Source organism: Girardinichthys multiradiatus, chromosome 6 (assembly GCF_021462225.1).
Source record: "Girardinichthys multiradiatus isolate DD_20200921_A chromosome 6, DD_fGirMul_XY1, whole genome shotgun sequence".
Lineage (NCBI taxonomy): Eukaryota > Metazoa > Chordata > Actinopteri > Cyprinodontiformes > Goodeidae > Girardinichthys > Girardinichthys multiradiatus.
Genome location: NC_061799.1, coordinates 35,820,096 through 35,842,465, shown reverse-complemented (window position 1 = coordinate 35,842,465; position 22,370 = coordinate 35,820,096). Strand labels below are relative to the sequence as shown.

Sequence of the window (22,370 nt, the reverse complement as noted above, 5' to 3'; positions counted from 1 at the left end):
TTCTCTGACCTCTGACATCAGTAAAGCATTTAAATTCACAAAACTGCTGCTTGCTCACTGTTTTCTCTTTTTTGGACCAAAACCTGCAAGTCTTCTGTTGAGCATATTGTGTTTGAGTTTCGGTAAAGTACTCTTTACCACATCTAGATGCCTAAATGGACTAAGTAGCTGCCATGTGATTGCCTGATTAGCTACTTGTTTTAAGGAATTGGACCAATGTTCTGTAGGTGTATATACCTCAGATGTTGGATCTTAAGCACTGGGTTTTCTCATTTGTTTTGCCCACTGTCAATAATTTAGAAACATTTTATGTTTTTTTTCTGACTTTTTGAGTTCAAATTGAACGCAGCAAAAATTCGAATCTTTTCCAACTTGTGAAAATACAAAGCCAGCAACATTTGTATGGAGTTAAATTTGTCTCAATATTATTCAATCAAACAAAAAACTAATCTCAATAAAAAAAAACTAATCTCAATCAAAAAAATAATATTCAATCAAAATCAAAACACAAAAGACTATACAAATGTATGGAGTTAAATTTGTCTCAATATTATTCAATCAAACAAAAAACTAATCTCAATAAAAAAAAACTAATCTCAATCAAAAAAATAATATTCAATCAAAAAAAACTAATCTCAATCAAAAAAATAATATTCAATCAAAATCAAAACACAAAAGACTATACAAATGTATGGAGTTAAATTTGTCTCAATATTATTCAATCAAAACAAACTAATCTCAATCAAAAAATATTAACTTGTGATCAAAACTTTCAGAGTTTTTTCTCACAAAGAGAAAAAAGTTATTTGCAAAACATAAACTTTTATTTGCGCAGGTCAAAAATCTTTGGTTACGAGTCTCGCTTTTTTGGTTTTGACGCTCTCTGTTTTTGGTTGAACTCAACGAATTTTGAGTTCTGGAAACATGAACATCCTGGGCGGGGCCTAAAGACAAACGATGTAAGACGTTTCCCTATTGGTTAGCGCTGACTAAAGCAGCAGACTCTGATCCCCCGCATCTCTGAACTTCTGCTCGAACTGCAGGGCTTGCAGCGTCGCTTCAGTGAGGAGACATCAACTCTACAGAAAAAAACTGCGGTCAAGTGAGCCGACAGTCAGAAATACGCGGTGACGTCAGCTGACACCAGCTCTCTCTTAAAGATTAGCGTCGCGCATACAAGGCGCATTACGGTAATGGAGCAGAAAGGACCCGATCCTGGCAACGGTTGAGAAAATAAGAGGAAAACAGAAAAGTAACCTACAGAACATTTATATTAATTACATTTTTACAACTTTCACATTCATGTTTTATGTAAAAGAATAAATATTTTATATTTTACTGTACAGTTTTGGGGAAATATCTTGTCAAAATACCTCAAAATGCTCAACCATTATATGCATTTGTCCCACTTTCAGGAATTTATTTCTCCAAAACCATGAGAGGTGACAACACAATCTCTTCAGATTTTATTAGAGGGTCATCTATATTATAACCAGAATGAGTATTTCATAATTCCACTGTAGGTTTCTGGAGAAATACACAACTACCCCAACAAAGTACCACAAACGCTTCCTTTTGGTGAGGTCGATGAGATCCTGGGAAGTGGTTTGGACAACTTAAAGTGCAAGAGCATCCAGATCTCCTCTGACCTCTCCTGGACTGGAAACGCCCCTTGCCTGTTGAAGAAGGTACAACAACAGCTCTTCTTCATCTCCTCAGCTGCTTACAGATATCTACAGGGCCACGGTGGAAAGCACTCTGCGTCTCAGCATGACAGTGTGGTGAGGGAACTGCACAGGAGAGGAAGTATCACGGGTTGTGAGGACAACACACAGGATTATGGGATGCCGTCTGCCCGACATAGATTCTGTTTTATACTACACTTGGGGTAGTTGTGTATTTCTCCAAACCTTTACAGTAAAATTATGAAATACTAATTCTGGTTATAGCGTAGATGACCCTCTGATAAAATCTGAAGAGATTGTGTTGTCACCTCTCATGGTTTTGGAGAAATAAATTCCTGAAAGTGGGACAAATGCATATAATGGTTGAGCATTTTGAGGTATTTTGACAAGATATTTCTCCAAAACTGTACAGTAAAATATAAAATATTTATTCTTTTACATAAAACATGAATGTGAAAGTTGTAAAAATGTAATTAATATAAATGTTCTGAAGGTTACTTTTCTGTTTTCCTCTTATTTTCTCTACCGTTGCCAGGATCGGGTCCTTTCTGCTCCATTACCGTAATGCACCTTGCATGTCCGACGCTAATCTTTAAGAGAGAGCTGGTGTCGGCTGACGTCACCGCGTATTTCTGACTTTCGGCTCACTTGAGCGCAGTTTTCTTCTGTAGAGTTGATGTCTCCTCACTGAAGCGACGCTGCAAGCTCTGCAGTTCGAGCAGAAGTTCAGAGATGCGGGGGATCAGATTCTGCTGCTTTATTCAGCGCTAACCAATAGGGAAACGTCTTACAGCGTTCGTCTTTAGGCCCCGCCCAGGATGTTCATGTTTCCAGAACTCAAAATTCGTTGAGTTCAACCAAAAACAGAGAGCGTCAAAACCAAAAAAGCGAGACTCGTAACCAAAGATTTTTGACATGATCAAATAAAAGTTTATGGTTTGCAAATAACTTTTTTCTCTTTGTGAGAAAAAACTCTGAAAGTTTTGATCACAACTTAATATTTTTTGATTGAGATTAGTTTGTTTTGATTGAATATTATTTTTTTGATTGAGATTAGTTTGTTTTGATTGAATATTATTTTTTTTGATTGAGATTAGTTTTTTGTTTGATTGAATAATATTGAGACAAATTTAACTCCATACATTTGTATAGTCTTTTTGTGTTTTGATTTAAAGTACAGAAAACTACATGTTAATGATGTATTTCTTGGAAAATATGTAAATCCTAAGGCTGCTCAAGTTTACTCTCCGGGGCCCGATTATACTGATTTTTGATTTTTTTTCAAATATCAGCCCATGTCACTTGTGTTTGTCGGTAAACAGAAAAAATATCTCTATTTTAAATCCTTTCATGTTATTTGTTCTAGGTTCGCCGTGGGAGAGCTCTATACGACAGATTGGCTTTGAGAGGTAAGAAAATAGTTATTTAAACTACTAAAAAAAACAAAAAGCATTTTACAATCAAATCACTGCTAAGATTTGGTGAATGTCCTTGTTTTTGTACATTATTTTACTGCATATCTGGGTGTTTTGGATATGGATATCTATTACATTTTGCATTAATTGCCAACATGTTAATGTGTATATTGGCAAATGGTTGTAAATACTGAGTTTGTAAATGAATCCTTATAAATTTAAAGGAGCTGTTAATTTAAGGAATCTGTTTGCAAATGAATTTGTGTCTGTTCTTATAAATTACATACATCTTTTTTTATATAGAAAAAGAAAACATGTTGAATTTGGTAAACCCAATCTTAAATTACAACAATAATAAAATGCAGTCATTTCTTTTAATATCCTGACATAAATAAGTTGTGAATTTTTAGGGTGCACGTTCTTTAAAAAACATATATCTATGTATCAGTTAGGCTGCTTAAATTAATCTTTGCTCTAATTTCACAGGTAAAAGTAAAGATTTTGGCAGCTAGATGGCAGATTAGACTTATTTTATTGGAAATGAACTGAGGAAAAACTTTTAACACATACTCCATGCACTTTCCTTCTTTTTCACTCTATTCCTTAGGAAAAGAATACCCAAAGTAGCCTAAATATAGCTGCCTCTCGACAACATTAACCACCACTTTTTGCATTTAGCCACACTGGCTCATCTTCTCACCACCTCCTAACCTGTCCCTTTGTGGATTGTTAATGAATGCTAAACCCAGTTAACCCTCACACTGCGCTTGAAGGGTCTATTTTTCAAGGCTTTTGTTTGCGCCTGTCTCAGCACATCCCCGTGATCATATTAAATGCGGTCTGTAAGTACGGGAATGTCCGAAACACAGCCACGTCCTTTTTCCAGCACTCATCAGCCCTGGGTGGATTGTGTACTCTACAGTTAAGTGGCGGAAATAGACCCATAAACATTTTACCTGTTTGTGCTGAGGATCATATGTAGTGCATATACAATATTTACTGCTGTAATGGCTACATTTTACTGCCCGGGCGGAGGAAAATGTAAAGGAGCCTCCAGAAGACTCAAAGCTGTTGTGTATTTTCTTTTCCTCTTTTATTTCCTGTTGATAAAGTCTTTTAAAAGAGTAAATAACTTTTTTTGTTGTAGTAAAGTGTCATTTAAGAAGAATAAAGATCATATTGGAGTTCTGGTTTTGTTGCTGCACTGCCCTACACACTAATAGGCACATTTGATAAAGATATGTAAAAAGTCTTACTATAAATTCATCTTTTATTGCAGAATCGTAATCGCACACTGAGCATTTTCAAACAATCCAATCTTTAAATTTGTGTGTTTTTTAATCTGTTCCTTTGTTAGTCCTGTAAAACGTTTCCAATGATCCTTTCTATGAATCTTGCCTTGCCTTTAGTGCATTTAATCAGAGGGGGAAATAATCCCAGGTTAAGAAATGAATGAATGTTAAAGAAAACATAATTAGCTCCCCTGCTGTTGTAAATAGGACAGCACTTTTCTTTGTGCACAGTGTCTCTGGATTGTCCCGACATCTGGACCCTTTCCAATGTTTCCTTCTCTTCAGCTCACCCCACAGGTTATTTCTAGGATTTCAGTTCTGCGAGGCATTTCTATTTTACATGTTTTGCATCATTTTCCTACTCCAAGACCCATTAGCAACCCATTTTCAGTTTCCTGGTCGAGTCCACCAGATTCTTTTTGTTCAAAATGTTCTGGCCTTCAAGAGATTTCATGATGATGCGCCCTCTGCCAAGGTTTCCAGGGCAGAGAAACAGGTCCACATTATCAGACGTCCGCCACCATACGTTTAAGAGTGGGCTTGAGGTGCTTTTCAACAAATTCATCCTCATGTTCCACACCAGACCCACTTGTTGCATAAAAGGTCAGTCTTAGTCTCATCTGACTAAAGCCAGAGTTCCCACACAGGCTCACAGTTTAAATCTCTACAGTATTTAGCAAACATTTAAATTGTCAATGGAAGGACAGAAAGGCTACATGGCCTAAACTGTGTGCTTTGCTTCATTTCCCTTATTATCCACTTCAGTGTGCAAGTGACAAGATAACCTGGGTCTTCGTCCAGCCTAGTGGCCTGAGGCTAAAGAAGTGGGTCTTTCACATCTTATTTATACCCCAGGGAAACAGAAAATCTTGAAAACCTTGAAAAAAGTCATGTTTTTATTTAAAAAACCCTCTTGCTACATTTATTTTATAGGAATATTGAAATTGTGCCAAAAAGTGTTGCACCTGTGATTTTATTTGAAATAACAATTTCTTAACATTTAAACAGACTGCCTGTCATATTTCTTTTTACACTTTGAGCAATATTGTTAAGATATTTTTTAATTTAGTACGATGAGCTTAGACTGTTATCCCTGCTTGGGCCTTTTTGCTCCGAAAAGGAATATGTCATGATCCGATTATCAACCGATTAATCAAAAAAATTGTCAAGAGATTAATCGATACTTGGTAGGATATTAGACTTTAAGTGCCAATACATGCAAACTCTTCATGCCAATAATATTTTTTGACTGTTGCATAGATTTTTCCTGCCCTGGACACCTGCACTGGATGTATCTTTTAAGCTTAAATGTTTAAAAAAGGTCCAGGGGACTTTTTGGTGAAGGAAAAGAAAGAAAATATTCAGGAAAATGGGGGTAATCATAATAGATATCATTGACATTGAAGTATTCTGCAATTATATTGCAAATAACCATTTTTGTTGTGCAATCCTGCTGAATTGAAGCAAATAGGTTTGTGATGTAGTCCTATGAAGTAAATAGACAATTGGACTCAACAGGTCAGAACTCAAAGAAAACCAGAAGTTGGTATTAGCCAGTTTATCATTTCTATTTTTACTTTTACTTAAGTACTTTTTATGCTTTTCCTTATGCCTAAGTTAACAGTTCACTATACTAAGTTTGCTTATACGGGCCTACAGGTACGTCTCAATAAATTGGAATATCCGTTCCGATGAGGCTTAAATCGATGAGGATTAAAAGTACCTTTTAAGCAGGTATTAAACATACTGTTCCATTGATCTGTTGTAATATAATAATCTTAAATGTTATTTTTATTAGCTTTAAGCATAACATCATCAATTAACTGTTGGACCACTTGTTTGCTGAATATTGGACCATTTGCACGTTGCTGGACACCACAATGCCTTTCCAATGTCATCGGCCATTTTGTACCGCAGGATAGTCTGTCCTACAAAACCCAGCAGCCACTGCGGCGGATACGACGGGGCTGTCCCAGGTCTGACGTCACAGGAGGCAATATAGAAAGGAACATTTGAAAGAAGCTTTGCTTTTCACGCTGGAAGCCGGACTAGCAACTGAAACGCATCAATTTCTGGAAAAGAGTCCCAAGTGGATTTAATTTATTCTCCTTCGTTGGCCAACGAAAAATTCATGAACGAGGTTTCTGGAATGAGAAGGCCAAAAATTTCACTTTGCCGATCGAAGACGTGAGTTTAACACGTAACCAAAACTATGGAGTTTCAAGGAGACGCAACTTTCCCTCCTTGCTTGGTTCTAGTCGACTGCTGACGGTCAGATCATATTTTTCCTTTTTGCCAAGGAGGACAAAGGACGAAGATTGACCGCTCTTCCCGAAGTTTACTGTGGACACACATTAACTTCCAACTCCCCCCCTCTTCGTCTCTCCCTCTGCTCAGAAGGAATACTTCAACAAAGTAAAACCCATCTTTTTCTTTTTCTTTTATTTCTTTATTAAGGATAGCGTGGGCAGGATAGAGGATAATTTTAGTGCGATTAGAGTCGCCATTTAGAGTCTAATGTGTTCTGAATTGTATGTGCATGCCATTGTTTTGAAACTTGCTGGTACTTTTGGAGACCGCCGTGTCTCGCAAGTGTGTCTTTACCGTGCGAACACCTGCGCGCAAGTGCACTGTGAAACTGAACTGTTCCTGAAACTGTTTCCCTCATGGGGAAATTCACCATTTCTTTGTCTTCAACTTTACTGCTTACTAGCTTGCCGCCAAAAGTTGTATAACTCTTTGTCTGCTCACCCCCGCCCAGAGTTGGGGGATGTTTTATGTCTCTGCATTTCACTAAGCTACACTTTCTGGCGGGCTTCGTTCAACACCATATTCCCTTGTCATATTATCCCTTTGGCCATAACTGCTGGTTGGTCCCATACGCACCCACTGCTGTTTTGCTTTATTTTGTTTAGTTAGATATTTTACCCCCTTTTTGTGTAGAACTTTGCATGTTTGAGTAGGTGAAGATTATTAAATCGGAAGAGCGGATTATATCAGGCTGTGATTTAATAAATATTCACATAGATAAAGAGAAGGCGTTTTGTGTTTATTTTGTGCAAGACTGATTCGTCAGTCAAAATAAGGTTAAAAGTTCCCCACGTTTCGGTAGAAACAGTTGATTAAACAGTGACATTTCTGGTAATAGTTATCAATTATTACCGAGTATTTAACGGTTGTAATTATCAAAGGCTTTGAGCCACAGTTAAAACACCAGAGGATATCCCTGGTCTTCGATTCATAAATGAGGATTTTGGTTAAGAAATAAATCTTGTCAAATTATGATTGTTAATTATAATTCTTGATGAATATTAATTAATCGATAATCTTAATTCCAACATAACAGAATTACAGGCTTGAAAAACGTCAGTCTGTGTGTAAATAATGTGTTTAACTTGGTGAAGTAAGTGAGTTACTGAAATAAACGAACTTTTCAATAATATTCTAGGTAACTGAGTTGCACCTGTATGTAATTTTAGCATTTGTTTTAATGTTCTTTTTGTTTGGATGTGATTGGTCAGATACTTAGAACATCTCCTTATTTTAAACAGGTTCTAATTGTTGGAAGTTATTTCCTTTTAAATATCTAAGAAATATAACATTAAGCTCTTACTGCAAGCTTAACAAAGTGCGCAGACTTGCTTCTCTACATTGGATCATTTGGTGTGTAAAATAAGTTCTAAGTTCACCTTTGTGTGTGTTTTAATATTTATTTATTCTCAGGGATCAGTTCTTTCTTTTCTAACGATTGACTTTTACTAATTCTTTTTAAATGCTAACTACTTCTAAGTGTTGCGATATATGTTGAACTGTCCATACTGGGAGTTTTTCTCTGAATCTTTCTGCAGACTGTAGCACTGCTGATGTTTTTCTAATTCCCACACATAATAAGTGGAGGAACGTGGGAGTCATTAAAGTTGCTGCCTTAACGTTGTGGGGCTCTGATGGTTTCCATCTCTTTCATCTGTGTGATGATGCACAAACCTTCTCAACAATAAAGCGCATGGAAACAGACGTCGTTGATTAGATTTAACTTTCCAACAGCAGCCAAACACCCAAACAGTTTTTTATTCTGAGTGTGCATTTTCCATCATGATGATTAGCACTGTTTTCAACTTTTAGAAGCTTTATTTCCACTCAAGGCCAGCGTGAGATTGGTTTTGTTTGAAATGACCAGTTGCTTTACAACCACAGCCAAACCCTCTCTGCTGCTCCAGAGTTACCAGTAGATTTTATAGGGAACTGTTTAATTACACTTGGAGCTCAGTGTGAAATGTAAAGAAAAACACTTCGGTGGCCAAACACAGGATGCAATCCGGTTGCAGTAAAACTGAAATAGAAATTAGTTTGGATGATTAAAAAGAGAGCGTTTTAAAGGTTCGGAAACCTGTTAGCCATTTCAAGGACAGTTTTTATTTGCTGTAATTGCACATGCAATTATGACACCTGGTAAAACGTGTCCTCGGGCTGCATAAAAGCATCAACGTGGATTATATGAAGCCTGACATTATGATAGCTGTCATAGCAACATTCTGCAGATTATGTTTGGGCTCTTGTCTGAACAAATCTTTTCATGGTTGGTTAGATAGGAGGACGTAAATCCCAGCAACAATGCTCCCAAAAATCTTAATCATCTCCTTTCGGTTTGTTTCAGCTGCTGCTGATGCAAAAGTGTGCTGATTGTTCCAGCTAACTATTTTTTAAATAAGTGAACAGTTTTTTTTCCTAAGTTTAAAAAAACAACCAAATAAACTTTTTCATCAGTTTTCTGTTCTTGTTTTATGGAATTTCACTCACTTGTAAATAGCAATACATTTAAAAACAGCAAGCCTGATTTTATTACGTGGGGTGGTTCTCCATATAAAATCCTAAAGCATTCTGCACAACACATATTAAAAGAACAATTAAGTAGCGGAAAACTCTGGATTCCCGTGTGTTTTGTGTAAACAGGTGGTGTTTTCTGAGAGATATACAGAGGTTGGACAATGAAACTGAAACACCTGGTTTTAGACCACAATAATTTAACAATAATAATAATAATAATTTAATTTGACAGGTGTTTCAGTTTCATTGTCCAACCCCTTTAATTGCTGCACTTATATTTGTTCCCATGAAAGTACTAGTGTTCTGTGTAAGCTAACGTGTTGGAGAGGAATGTTAAGGAATTACTTGCAGCACATCCATTTCCATTGGTCAGATTTGTTCCATGTTAAGCGATTCTCAGTAGACAATAAAAGTGTTTTGCAAAATTATTCATTACTGTTGAACTTCTTTACATTTTGGTATTTCAAGAGGACTACATATTATAAACCATGCCACAGCAGTGCATAATTTTGATGTGGAAGTAAAATTAAAGCCAATTTTATATATATATATATATATATATATATATATATATACATACACACTGCTCAAAAAAATAAAGGCATACTCAAATAACACGTCCTAGATCTGAATGAATTAAATATTCTCATTGAATACAAAATCCCACAAAAATCATCAATGGAAATCAAATTTATTAACCAATGGAGGCCTTGATTTGGAGTCACTCACAAAATTAAAGTGTAAAAACACACTACAGGCTGATCCAACTTTGATGTAATGTCCTTAAAACAAGTCAAAATGAGGCTCAGTATTGTGTGTGGCCTCCATGTGTCTGTATGACCTCCCTATAACGCCTGGACATGTTCCTGATGAGACGGTGGATGGTCTCCTGAGGGATCTCCTCCCAGACCTGGACTAAAATATCTGCCAACTCCTGGACAGTCTGTGGTGCAACGTGACGTTGGTGGATGGAGCGAGACATGATGTCCCAGATATCCTCAATTGGATTCAGGTCTGGAGAACGGGCGGGCCAGTCCATAACTTCAATGTCTTCATCTTGCAGGAACTGCTGACACACTCCAGCCCCATGAGGTCTAGCATTGTCCTACATTAGGAGGAACCCAGGGCCAACCGCACCAGCATATGGTCTCACAAGGGGTCTGAGGATCTCATCTCGGTACCTAATGGCAGTCAGACTACCGCTGGCGAGCACATGGAGGGCCTTGCGGCCCTCCAAAGAAATGCCACACCATTACTGACCCACTGCCAAACCGGTCATGCTGAATGTTGCAGGCAGTAGATCGCTCTCCACGGTATCTCCAGACTCTGTCACGTCTGTCACATGTGCTCAGTGGGAACCTGCTTTCATCTGTGAAGAGCACAGGGCACAGGACAACCCCCATTTGTGGACGTCGGGTCCTCATACCATCCTCATGGAGTTGGTTTCTAACCGTTTGTTCAGACACATGCACATTTGTGGCCTGCTGGAGGTCATTTTACAGGGCTCTGGCAGTGCTCCTCCTGTTCCTCCTTGCAGAAAGGCGGAGGTCGCGGTCCTGGTGCTGGGTTGTTGCCCTCCTACGGCCTCCTCCACGTCTCCTGGTGTACTGGCCTGTCTCCTGGTAGCGCCTCCAGGCTCTGGACACTACGATGACAGACACAGCAAACCTTGCCACAGCTCGCATCGATGTGCCATCTTGGATGAGCTGCACTACCTGAGCCTCTTGTGTGGGTTGTAGAGTCCGTCTCATGCTACCACGAGTGTGAAAGCACCACCAACATTCAAAAGTAACCAAAACATCAGCCAGAAAGCATAGGTACTGAGAAGTGGTCTGTGGTCCCCACCTGCAGAACCACTCCTTTATTGAGTGTGTTTTGCTAATCGCCAAAGATTTCCCCCTGTTGTCTATTCCATTTGCACAACAATATGTGAAATTGATTGTCAATCAGTGTTGCTTCCTAAGTGGACAGTTTGATTTCACAGACGTTTGATTTACTTGGAGTTATATTGTGTTGTTTAAGTGTTCCCTTTATTTTTTGAGCAGTGTATGTATTGAGATATATACAGGGGTTGGACAATGAAACTGAAACACCTGTCATTTTAGTGTGGGAGATTTCATGGCTAAATTGTACCAGCCTGGTAGCCAGTCTTCATTGATTGCACATTGCACCAGTAAGAGCAGAGTGTAAAGGTTCATTTAGCAAGTCTTTGTGATGTATCAAGAGCCACGGTATCCAGGGTAATGTCAACATACCACCAAGAAGGACGAACCACATCCAACAGGATTAACTGTGAACGCAAGAGGAAGCTGTCTGAAAGGGATGTTCGGGTGCTAACCCGGATTGTATCCAAAAAACATAAAACCACGGCTGCCCAAATCATGGCAGAATTAAATGTGCACCTCAACTCTCCTGTTTCCACCAGAACTGTCCGTCGGGAGCTCCACAGGGTCAATATACACGGCCGGGCTGCTATAGCCAAACTTTTGGTCACTCATGCCAATGCCAAACGTCGGTTTCAATGGTGCAAGGAGCGCAAATCTTGGGCTGTGGACAATGTGAAACATGTATTGTTCTCTGATGAGTCCACCTTTACCGTTTTCCCCACATCCGGGAGAGTTACGGTGTGGAGAAGCCCCAAAGAAGCGTACCACCCAGACTGTTGCATGCCCAGAGTGAAGCATGGGGGTGGATCAGTGATGGTTTGGGCTGCCATATCATGGCATTCCCTTGGCCCAATACTTGTGCTAGATGGGCGCTTCACTGCCAAGGACTACCGAACCATTCTTGAGGACCATGTGCATCCAATGGTTCAAACATTGTATCCTGAAGGTGGTGCCGTGTATCAGGATGACAATGCACCAATACACACAGCAAGACTGGTGAAAGATTGGTTTGATGAACATGAAAGTGAAGTTGAACATCTCCCATGGCCTGCACAGTCACCAGATCTAAATATTATTGAGCCAGTTTGGGTTGTTTTGAAGGAGCGAGTCAGGAAACTTTTTCCTCCACCAGTATCACGTAGTGACCTGGCCACTATCCTGCAAGAAGAATGGCTTAAAATCCCTTTGACCACTGTACAGGACTTGTATATGTCATTCCCAAGACGAATTGACGCTGTATTGGCCGCAAAAGGAGGCCCTACACCATACTAATAAATTATTGTGGTCTAAAACCAGGTTTTTCAGTTTCATTGTCCAACCCCTGTATATATATATATATATAAGTGAACCACCATCTCACTAAGTCCACCGGGGATTTCCCCGGTTGCCCCGTATGCCAGTTTGCCCCTGGCTGTGAGTCACTTCACTAAATGAGGACCAAACACGTTTTAATCAAAAATGCACGAATTGACGAATTGACGCTGTATTGGCCGCAAAAGGAGGCCCTACACCATACTAATAAATTATTGTGGTCTAAAACCAGGTGTTTCAATTTCATTGTCCAACCCCTGTAGGTTTGGATTTTCAATGTCAAATGAATGTTTTATGTAGCTCTGCCTGTATGTTCAGGGTTGTTTTCCTGTTGTCTTTTGCATCCTCTGACAGGCCTTCTTTCAGGGTTGTCCGTGCTCCTTTTAGCTTCCATTAACTCTGGCTCCCCTTTCCCTGCTGAAGAAAGCATCCCACAGCATGATGCTGCCGCCAGCAGGTTTCACCAGGAAGGCATTGTATTCAGGGTGATGTTTTTTGCCGCAGTGTTTTGCGTGTAGGCCAAAAAGTTCCATACATGGCTTCAGGCATGATTTAAATAGGACTCATTTTGGTTTTCTTTTAAGAATAGCATTCCTTTTGCCACTTTTCCATGAAGGCCAAATATGAGGAATGAACAACTAATAGCTGTCCCATCACCTGTCAACAGATTCTCCCACCTGAGCTGTAGCTGATCCTTACAGCTCCTCCAGAGTCATGGCTGCTTCTTTTAGTAATGCTTTTTAGAGCTACCCAATAAATCCAATCCCAGTCATCATCAAGATCGCACTATAGCAAAAGACTGTTTGGACGCAACATTTGGTTGGACACTATGTTTCTAGTGTCTGGCTCTGCATATCGGTAATATATTTAACCAGTTAGATGCTCTAACCTGATGTGTATCTCGTATGGCTAATATGGTAAAACTGACTGAGTGGTATGGACACTTATAGAAATACTCAGAATACCATGTCTCATTTTCCGTCAACTTCGCAATTATCAGCTACCTTGTGTTGGTCTGTTTCATTAAATCATTGAAGTTTGTGGTTGTAATGTGACAAAGTATTAAACGTTTTTATGGGTTTTTTTGAGGGGTTTGAATACTTTTGCAAGGCAGTGTATTTGTATTGTACAATATTTTTGTTTTTCTAGTTTTATCCTGAAATATCTCTTATTTTGAATGCTTTGGATTGGATTCTTCAGTTCTTTAAGGAAACATAAATCTGCCTTCTCTCAGCGTTTTTCCTCCATTTCCTGTTTGTCCCACAGTGTTATTGGCGCTGATGCAGGAAACGGCATCCGAGTTTTCATCCCTGACATCGGCATGTTCCTGGTGGGCCTGGCCATCTGGCTGCTGTGTCGCAGTCTGGTCCAGAAGAGGCCCCCTGAGGAAATGGGCCAGTACAATGCTGACTTCGACGCAGAGGAACAAGTAGGTTTCAACTGTGTTGACCTGCACTGTCAGGTTGTCTACAGAAATTATATAAACATGGATAAATGATGTGATTGTCATGATACAATACCTATGGACTAAAGCACCACTGAAAAGTATACATTGGTTCAAGTCCTAATCTTGTTGGACCCTTTAGTTGTCTAAATATTCACTTTGTATAAATACAAGCTAGAGGCTGAAGCTAACGACTAGTCAGAGTGGAACCTGTAGAAGATTTAATTTCTACCATTATCAAGTAACAAAACACAGGTTCTGTGGCCCAGAACAATGATCTTTGACTTGAATCATGTAAGTTATTGTAACATTTTGGACACATTGGCTGATATTCACATATCATCCTTCAGCTGTTCTGGCTGCAACAAAAATAATCTCACCAAGCAACTGAAACAGTTAATCCAGGCTTTCCATGCAAAAACAAATAAAAACAACAATTATTTAGTTTCTGGCACATAGAGATTTATTTATGCTGTGCTTGCTACAGAATAACCGCTCCAGGCTAGGAACAAGCTCACAGAATATGCAAATAAGCTGGTTGCTTGGAGGAAGAAAGTTGTCATTTTTCTTCCGGCATCAAACCCCCCTCACCTTCATCCTCTCATGCCTTTCATAAGCTAATGAAAACGCTGTGTTTCATTCGTCATAGCAATGTTGAAACTGATGGTGGAGATGCAGAAACATGTTGTTTATATGAGGAAACTTTGCAGATTGTCAGGAAACATCCCAAAGCAGATATGATATCTGTTGGTGTTGCACAGTGCTGGATGGTAACAGCAGCAGGACAGCTTGGAGACCTTGTAGCCTGTAGGGCAGTCTAAACTACCCAAGCGTGCCAAATCCTGTGATGTCGTGTGCTTGTATAATAAAGCTGACATCGTAAAACGACTGAGTGACAGCAGCTCTGTGAGTTATAATAGTTACTCACCAACTTGGCTCCTTGACTACCTGCTGCTGTTCTTCGGTTTTTGCGCAGATCACATTAAGGCAACAAGAAGGTTTTGCAGGTCCAACTTGAAAGTCTCATAAACAAGCTTGTTTTTGATGAAGATGAAGATTTTAAGCAAGCTGTGAGGAAGATATTCACAGGCCATGACCTCCTAAAAGAATCCTACTTCCAAAGATCCAACTGTCCATTTAAACAGGAGACACTTTTCATGGTTGAGGGTGTTTTTACTTTTGTTTTTACTGGAATCAATGATTTCTTACGCTAAAGTCGACATCAAAAAGAGGCCTAATATGGCCACAAATTAAAATGGTCTTTAATTGCTCACCCTGAGCTTTACAATGTTAAAATAAGATGTCAATGATTGCTGAAATGACAGCTTTTAGCCCACAAGCCTTCCAGATGCATTTTCGCGAACTGCAGAAGAAAAGTTGCTGGATGCTATTAACAAAATCCCAGAGACAGGAGGTTAATTTGTAATTATAGGAAAAGCTGGACCTCGTAGTGAGTTTGCTTTTAGCTTCTGCCATTACTGAAAGAAGACTGAGCAGTGTGGATGTGTTGGCTTAGATTGAGCTTTATAATAAACCATCTGGAAATCTGTGTATACATGCAAATATTTATTTCCACAAAACCTGCTTGAAGACTAAACGATTAGAATCGTGGTCCCATAAACATGAAGAGGTTTGAGGTAACTCTCTCTAAACAAAGCTGTTGGCCATAAAACTGAGATGTAAACATCTTGACACAAAAAGATTCTCGATTTCAGGACTAAAATACTGTAGGAGTAAGTTGGCAGTCGGAAGCTTACATACACTCGAACCCTTCTTTTTCCAAGTTGTATGTTGCTATAATACAAAATTCTACTTAAATGAGAAATATTTGGTGCCCAGCTTTAAAATAAATGCAGATTTTCACCTATCCACACATGGTCAAAATTATACATACAGGCTCATAAATCTATACACATCCCCCCACCAGTATTTGGATCAATGTGGCTTATTTATATTTTTATTTTTTCTACGATCAAAGGCAAATCATTTTGAACATTTTGTTTGGATGGCTATGAAATAATTGATTCCCCTGGTATATGTGAAAGATTAATCACCTTTGACTACTTTTCATAACGTTTGTGGTAAATTAGTACATAAACCAGAAACCTCGACACCTAAAATTATTTATGCTTCAGTTCAGACCCACAGAAATAGAAGTTTGATGCTTAGACTAAGTTAGTGATGCATATATTAGCACCAGTATATACAGAAGAATTAAATGCACTGCAGTCATTGACTCACACTGAGCTAGAAGAAGAAGTATGGGGGTTAGCTATAAGTAAATGTTGGAACGAAAAATCAATTCTTCACATCTCAGTTTCAGATCTTCAGTGGTGATTGAAAAGTAAAATGACTTTCCATATGGTTGGCTGCTTGCTTCAGTCATGATTTAGGTTACTGAACACAATAAACAAGATTTTAAAACAAAATTAAACAAAGGGATTTTCTGCATCCCTTGCAACAAAAAGGCGTTCAAACATGGCCTGGTGTTTCCGTGTGATGAGTTCTCCCCATGCATACGAAGGACTCCTCCAGGTGCTGAAACACTTGTTAATTGGGCACTTCTAAATCCCCTTAGGTGTGAGTGTGTGTGTGCATGGTTCTCTGTGCTGTGGTTTTCTATGTTTGCCCGGTGATTGATTTTTGACCTTTCCAGAGTATGCAATACCTATTGCCCCTTGATCATTGGAGATAGACAGCAACTGCCTACAACCGAGTGATCACTAAGAAGTTACAGGAAATAGATAGAAGGAGGATTTTCTGCATAAGAGTCCTTAAAGAAAGCTAAGTTTCAAAGCATCTGGGCGTGTGCCACTTTGGCCAAAGATAATGTCTAGCATTGCAAACCTGATGAAAAAAAAATATTGTCATTCGTTAACAACTAGCTAACTATCTTCAAAAGGTGTATAAATACTGAACAACAATAAAAACATATTTATTTTATTCCTAACTCCTTCAATGGCCCATCATTACATATATGAGTGCATGTGCTCTTTTCCTGTTCTGTGCTGCATTGATTTTACTGAAGAATTTGAGGACTTTAAATCACTAAGGCCACAAACACACAGAAAACTGAAAACAGCTAAAGTAAATTATAGCAAAACATTGTATTTTCAGTGCTCATTTGTTCAACTTCAATAGAGTGTAGAATTATGCATGCAAATATTGTATTTACCCTAATATTTAACCCAACACAACTTGTGCACAAGTTTTTTTTAACACCTTTAAATGACTTCCACCCTTTTAAGGGACTGCTAAGACATGCTCTGAAAAAATATGTTTACATTGCTGGCATTTGCAAGTTGCACAAGAATATCTTTATTGTTTTTTCCAAATAGGTTTACTAGAACCACCCACAATGTACCCTAAGCAGGTGCGGTAAAGAAAAATGGTTATGCTGAAGAAAACTTTTTATCTTTTAAAAAGAGAACTTTTTAAAACATATCTCAACATGAACCTTCTACCACAAAGCTCTTTTGTTCAAAACAACTCCGTCTGTGAGGCAGAGGAAGCAGTGGCTTATTAAGTTGCAGACAAAACCACATGCAAAAGATGGTGACCCGAGTCGCACTTAAGTTGCAAAAGTAAAAAACTTCGGACTTGACTTAGACTTGTGCCCTAAAGACTTGAAACTTGGACTCTTAGTAACAGTCTTAGTAACAGTTTCTATCTCATGCAATGAGAAATGAGTGAAAGGAAGGTGGTGAGTGAGCAACAGACTGCTGCTCTGAAAGGTGAGGTTTGATTATTAGCCGGTGATGTTGGTGGATTATTATGGGATGTTAATAGAAAACAAAATAAACGTAACTTACCTCTGACATTTTCTCGCTGCTAAGCTAGCTGCAACATAAGGACACTTCTGACTGGAAATATCAAAATAAAAGCACTTCCTGCTCTGTTAATTCAGAAGTTTAACACTAATTTGTTTAATTACTACACCGTGTCTTGTTCATTATAGTGCAATTTATACCTTAAATTTGAATATCAAATTTCCCAATATTATCACAAATTCTCCAGCTCAGCAGCTTTTGCTTAACAGTCCTCTGAAGGCTGTGAATATCCTTTTTGCTTGTGCTCCTGTTTTTACTGAACTTTTTCTTTGGTCAGCTGGTTTTCTGAGGAATGCCTTGGGATCCCTCAGTGTCACTGGGAAGAATGATGTCTGGGTTTCCATCTTGGACCTGTTACCCAGTCTCAGAGAAAAGAAAGAAAAATGAGTTTTTCCTTCAAATTCACTTTCCATTTTTATGTTTTTATACTAGACTGCTATTTAGCAATGGCCTATTTTTGCTTAGTCTCCTTGTGGACGGTGTCAGTAACTGTCTGCTTAACACTTGTCAGACTTCCCAGTGATCATGTACATACATAACAAGAAATGTATCTATATTTAAATACATTTTTCTTGGTCCTTTGTAATAATTAAATTTTTTGAAACACAAAACTTTTGGATTTTATTTGCTATAATCAAAATCACACAGAAATAAAGGCTTTTTAATCTATCATTCTATGTGTAATGAGTCTAAATAACATTACAATTTCCCTTTTTGAATTATGAAAGTAAATAATATTGTAATTTATAGAGATGGATCTGTATAACGGTGTTGAAATCTTCTGCAGGCAAAGTTACAAGGTCTTTCATTTGATGTTGTGTTGTAGCCACAGATTAGTATATTGATTGGAGTACATCCATGAGTTTTACTCTTGTGATTGACTTTCCAGCGACGAGGTTAAGCTATCATGTTTTCCACCTTCCGCAAAGCTCTTCACGATCACAATAGATACACCATTGGAGGCTTACAAATGAAAAACTACCCGAATGATTGAGTTCAATCGTTATTTTGATGCTCCATCCAGCTCCTAAATAAAGCTAGCAGGAAAGTCGTCTCTTTTTGCCGCTCTGTGTTGTGGCCTCGCTGAGCCTCGCAGGCGACACGGAACAGGAGTTTGAGTATAAACTTTCATGTGAGAATTGATGACTTGGAAAACAGCCTCCCATCATCGCCTGGCAAGTCTCTACCATCGCTCTTTATGACTCAGTTTTAATTAAGTCCACATTTCCCTGCTCTGTGTGCTCCGACTGGCACAGATGGCATCTCTCTCTCTCTCTCTCTCTCTAACACTGTGATAAACAACAGGGAAGTTTACCTCTGCAGGAACTTATGGTTTATGTTTTGAATAAAACTGAATTTATACCACCTGTTTCTTTTGTCAGCCTGGTGCTTTATTCATTGAATTCAACAGCTGAGTTATTTTGTTTGTTTTTTACTGAGACTGTAGGTGACTAGGGACACATTTGCTCATCTGCTCATTATGCTTCATCTGACAGATTTATGCAGATCTGCTGGTATAAGCTCAGTTGACAAGATACTCTGAGATTTTTATGCTAACGTTACCTGTAGGAAACAGCTTTCAGGACCATGGAGAGCTCTGATTTCTAACTTTTGTGTCATCTACCTGTAAGGAGGACGAGGAGAAGCCAACCCCGTATGATGACGACGTCCTGCTGGAGCAGGACCTGGAAGCAGGGTACGAGGCCGAGGACGATGAGGAGAATGAGGAACTATTTGACGAAGAGGAGGAGGAAGAAGAAGAAGAGGAGGAGGAGGAAGAAGAAGAAACCAAAGAGAGCACTAAGATGAAGATCCTGCGGATGGTGGCAGAAGTGGCTTCCAAAGTGAAGGAGATCATTGGGAATCTGATCACCACTGCAGGGAAAGTGGTGGTCACCATCCTGCTGGGCATGGCAGGTAAAACTTACTTTTCCTTCTTTCTTTGTCACTGACCTCCTGGCCTTTTTAGTGAAGGATTTTCCAATGAACTAGCACTGATGCATTCTAGTTTATGGTGAAACATAACCAAAAATATTAAACTTTTCATGAGGCAGTGATTTGGTTTCATCAGACCAAATATATTACTCGAATAACCGTAATGTTGAATTTAATATTATAAAGCAAATAGTCCGTTTAACTGCTTAGGCAGCTTTGTTCAGGATTTTAACAGCCCTGCGCCTCAGTTCTTTCTTCTGTAGCTCACAGCAGATAGTATTTTATGAGTTTGCATCTCGTCTCTGCTCTCAGTTTGTCTCTAAACCAAAGAGGGGATAATGACGATGACAGCGGATGTCAAATGTTTGATGGTTTGGGGTAAAGTCTGCCTGGTATTTAGAATTATAAACCTGACCCTTTTCCATCAGAAGAAATGTAACCCCAGAACATGATGCTGGCACCATGTTTCGTTCTGGGTATGATGTCCTTTTGGTGATGCATTGAGTTGTTTTGTGCCAAACCTAAAGATCAGGTTTGGTTTCATTAGACCATAATGAATTCTCCCACAAGCATCTGAGAGGTACCTGTCAGTCCTGTATGTTTGTTTCTGTCATGCTATTTGTACCCTTTTCCTGACTCATACATTTGTACAGTGAGAACATGCTGATCTTTTATAACCTCTGTGCAAACTATGGTTTTAACTAAAAGATGGACTAAGGTTCAAGAAAAACTTACTATGAAGTTGAACTTTATTTGAGGTGAATCGGATTCACTATTAGTGATGGACTTATTGATTGCAATAGTTAATTTTTTTTATTCACTTTAAAGAAACCTCCATATATGTCAGTAAAATTTGTACCATTTGTTTTTTTTAACTAATGCATCCCTATATTTTGACCTCTCCTTTTAAAGACCAAATATAACCTGATTATTGGCAATATTAATGTAGACATTGTTTGAGATGTTTTTCAGCCAAAACCTGCTGTGTGGGACTAACTTCCAGAGCAATAAAATATGCAAATAGAGTGAAGGGAAAAATAAAGTTTAATATTAATGAGCTAAATCTAATTTTAAGTGCACAAAACCATATATCACTGAGTTTTATTAAACAGCGATATAGACAAAATGGAGAAGGTGATTGAAAAACCAAATGTACACTAGAAAAACCCTTGATATGTACAAAGTATGTAAACCCCAAATATATAATGTACTATTTAGCTTAAGATGACTTTATGTGAATTTATGACCCACAGTGAGGTCTCAACCTAAAGTTCAGGAATAAATGCCGTAAAATAAGAGAGATCTGTTGTGACGCAAAGTTTTCTCACACCTATGCGTTCAATATTTTGCTAAAATGTTGCATAAAAAGAAGCTCAGCTACACAACAGCGAGGATAATAGATCCACTGTTGTTTTGATGCCTAAAAGATAATGAATGAAATTTATTCACACATAATATTTCACTGTCCTGTAATACACGCTTGATAGGTGTCAAACAGACGAGAAAATGGTAAGACTTAGAAGAAATATTGGCTTTCAGAGAATTATTCATTTGAGTGGAGAACTGAGCAAGTGTTGAGGAGCTGATTTTGCAAACAAACGCTAACAGTATTATCACAGCTCTTTGTTATCTATTATCACGCCTTACACAAGTATTCATACCCATTGAATTTATTCACATTTTGTTACATTAGCACCACACACTTCTGTGTTTTTTTTTTCGGATTTTATGTAATCGGTTAAAATTGTGTAGTGGGGTAGCTCTGAAGTGAAAGGAAAGCCTTTGGTTTAGAAAAGTTTGATAAAATCTGAAAGGTGCGGCATGCATTTGTATTCTGCCCCCTTCACCCTGACACCCCTACATAAAGGGCTGTGCAATAGACTGCCTACATAGTCAGCTAAGCAGTAAACAGAGTCCACCTGTGTGAAATTTCTCAGTATAAATCCAGTTATGTGAAGGACTCAGAGGTTTGCTGGAGAACATTAGTGAACAAACTGCATCATGAAGACCAAGGAACACATCAGACAGGTCAGGTAGAAAGTTATGGAGAAGATTAAAGCAGGGTTAGGTTATAAAATAATACGCTAGGCTCTGAACATATTTCAGAGCTCTGTTCTATCCATCAACTGAAAATGAGAAGAGACCCTGGAGAAGTTGTAGAGATTCACCAGGCAGGACAGCTTGACTCTTAGGTTACAGGCTGCGTCATACTATATTCACAGTTTTAAAAATCTGAAGAAGAGATGCAGCAAATCTCGTCACAACTAAAACCTCACTTTCAAGTCAGGTACGTACCAATTAATCGGCTCTGATGTGTGATCAGCAAATAAAGGCCTCAAAACTAACAAATCCGACTTCATTCAAACCACAGCAGATAGTTTAATGCACCTTTTTTGAGTTTATTAAATATGAGCACGTTTAGGGGGATATGCTTTGAAGCATCAATGGGCACAGTCTTCTGAAAACTGGTACCAAAGCTGCTATGAAAGAACCTGCAGCAGGTTCTTGTATTTTTGATGTGGTGCAGTCTTTAGAATAAAACATTTGAATTGGTAAAAACTGGAATCAGCAGGTGAGATCCCAAAGGAAAGTGGAAAATAGTACCAGCCAGAAGCGGACGAATTTGTTTTCTACTTTTACTCCAGTTGTTGAGGGCGTTCAAGAAAACCCACTCTTAACTTTATCACTATTACGTTTGCTTTTATTAGTTTTTTATGTCTCAAAAAATGTTTTTAATCAGCTAGAAAA

At 38.5% G+C, this 22,370-nt stretch overlaps 1 protein-coding gene across 3 annotated transcripts in view; it reads left to right on the top strand.

Annotated features, from left to right (window-relative positions):
- Positions 1 to 22,370, top strand: part of LOC124870041 (piezo-type mechanosensitive ion channel component 2) — a 147,850-nt gene that overhangs the window by 41,000 nt on the left and 84,480 nt on the right. For all 3 annotated transcript variants that reach the window (XM_047368463.1, XM_047368462.1, XM_047368461.1), the window contains exons 4-6: positions 3,052 to 3,094; positions 13,680 to 13,842; positions 19,319 to 19,604. In XM_047368463.1, the coding sequence (XP_047224419.1) occupies positions 3,052 to 3,094; positions 13,680 to 13,842; positions 19,319 to 19,604 (492 nt within the window). The remainder of the gene's footprint in view (positions 1 to 3,051; positions 3,095 to 13,679; positions 13,843 to 19,318; positions 19,605 to 22,370) is intronic.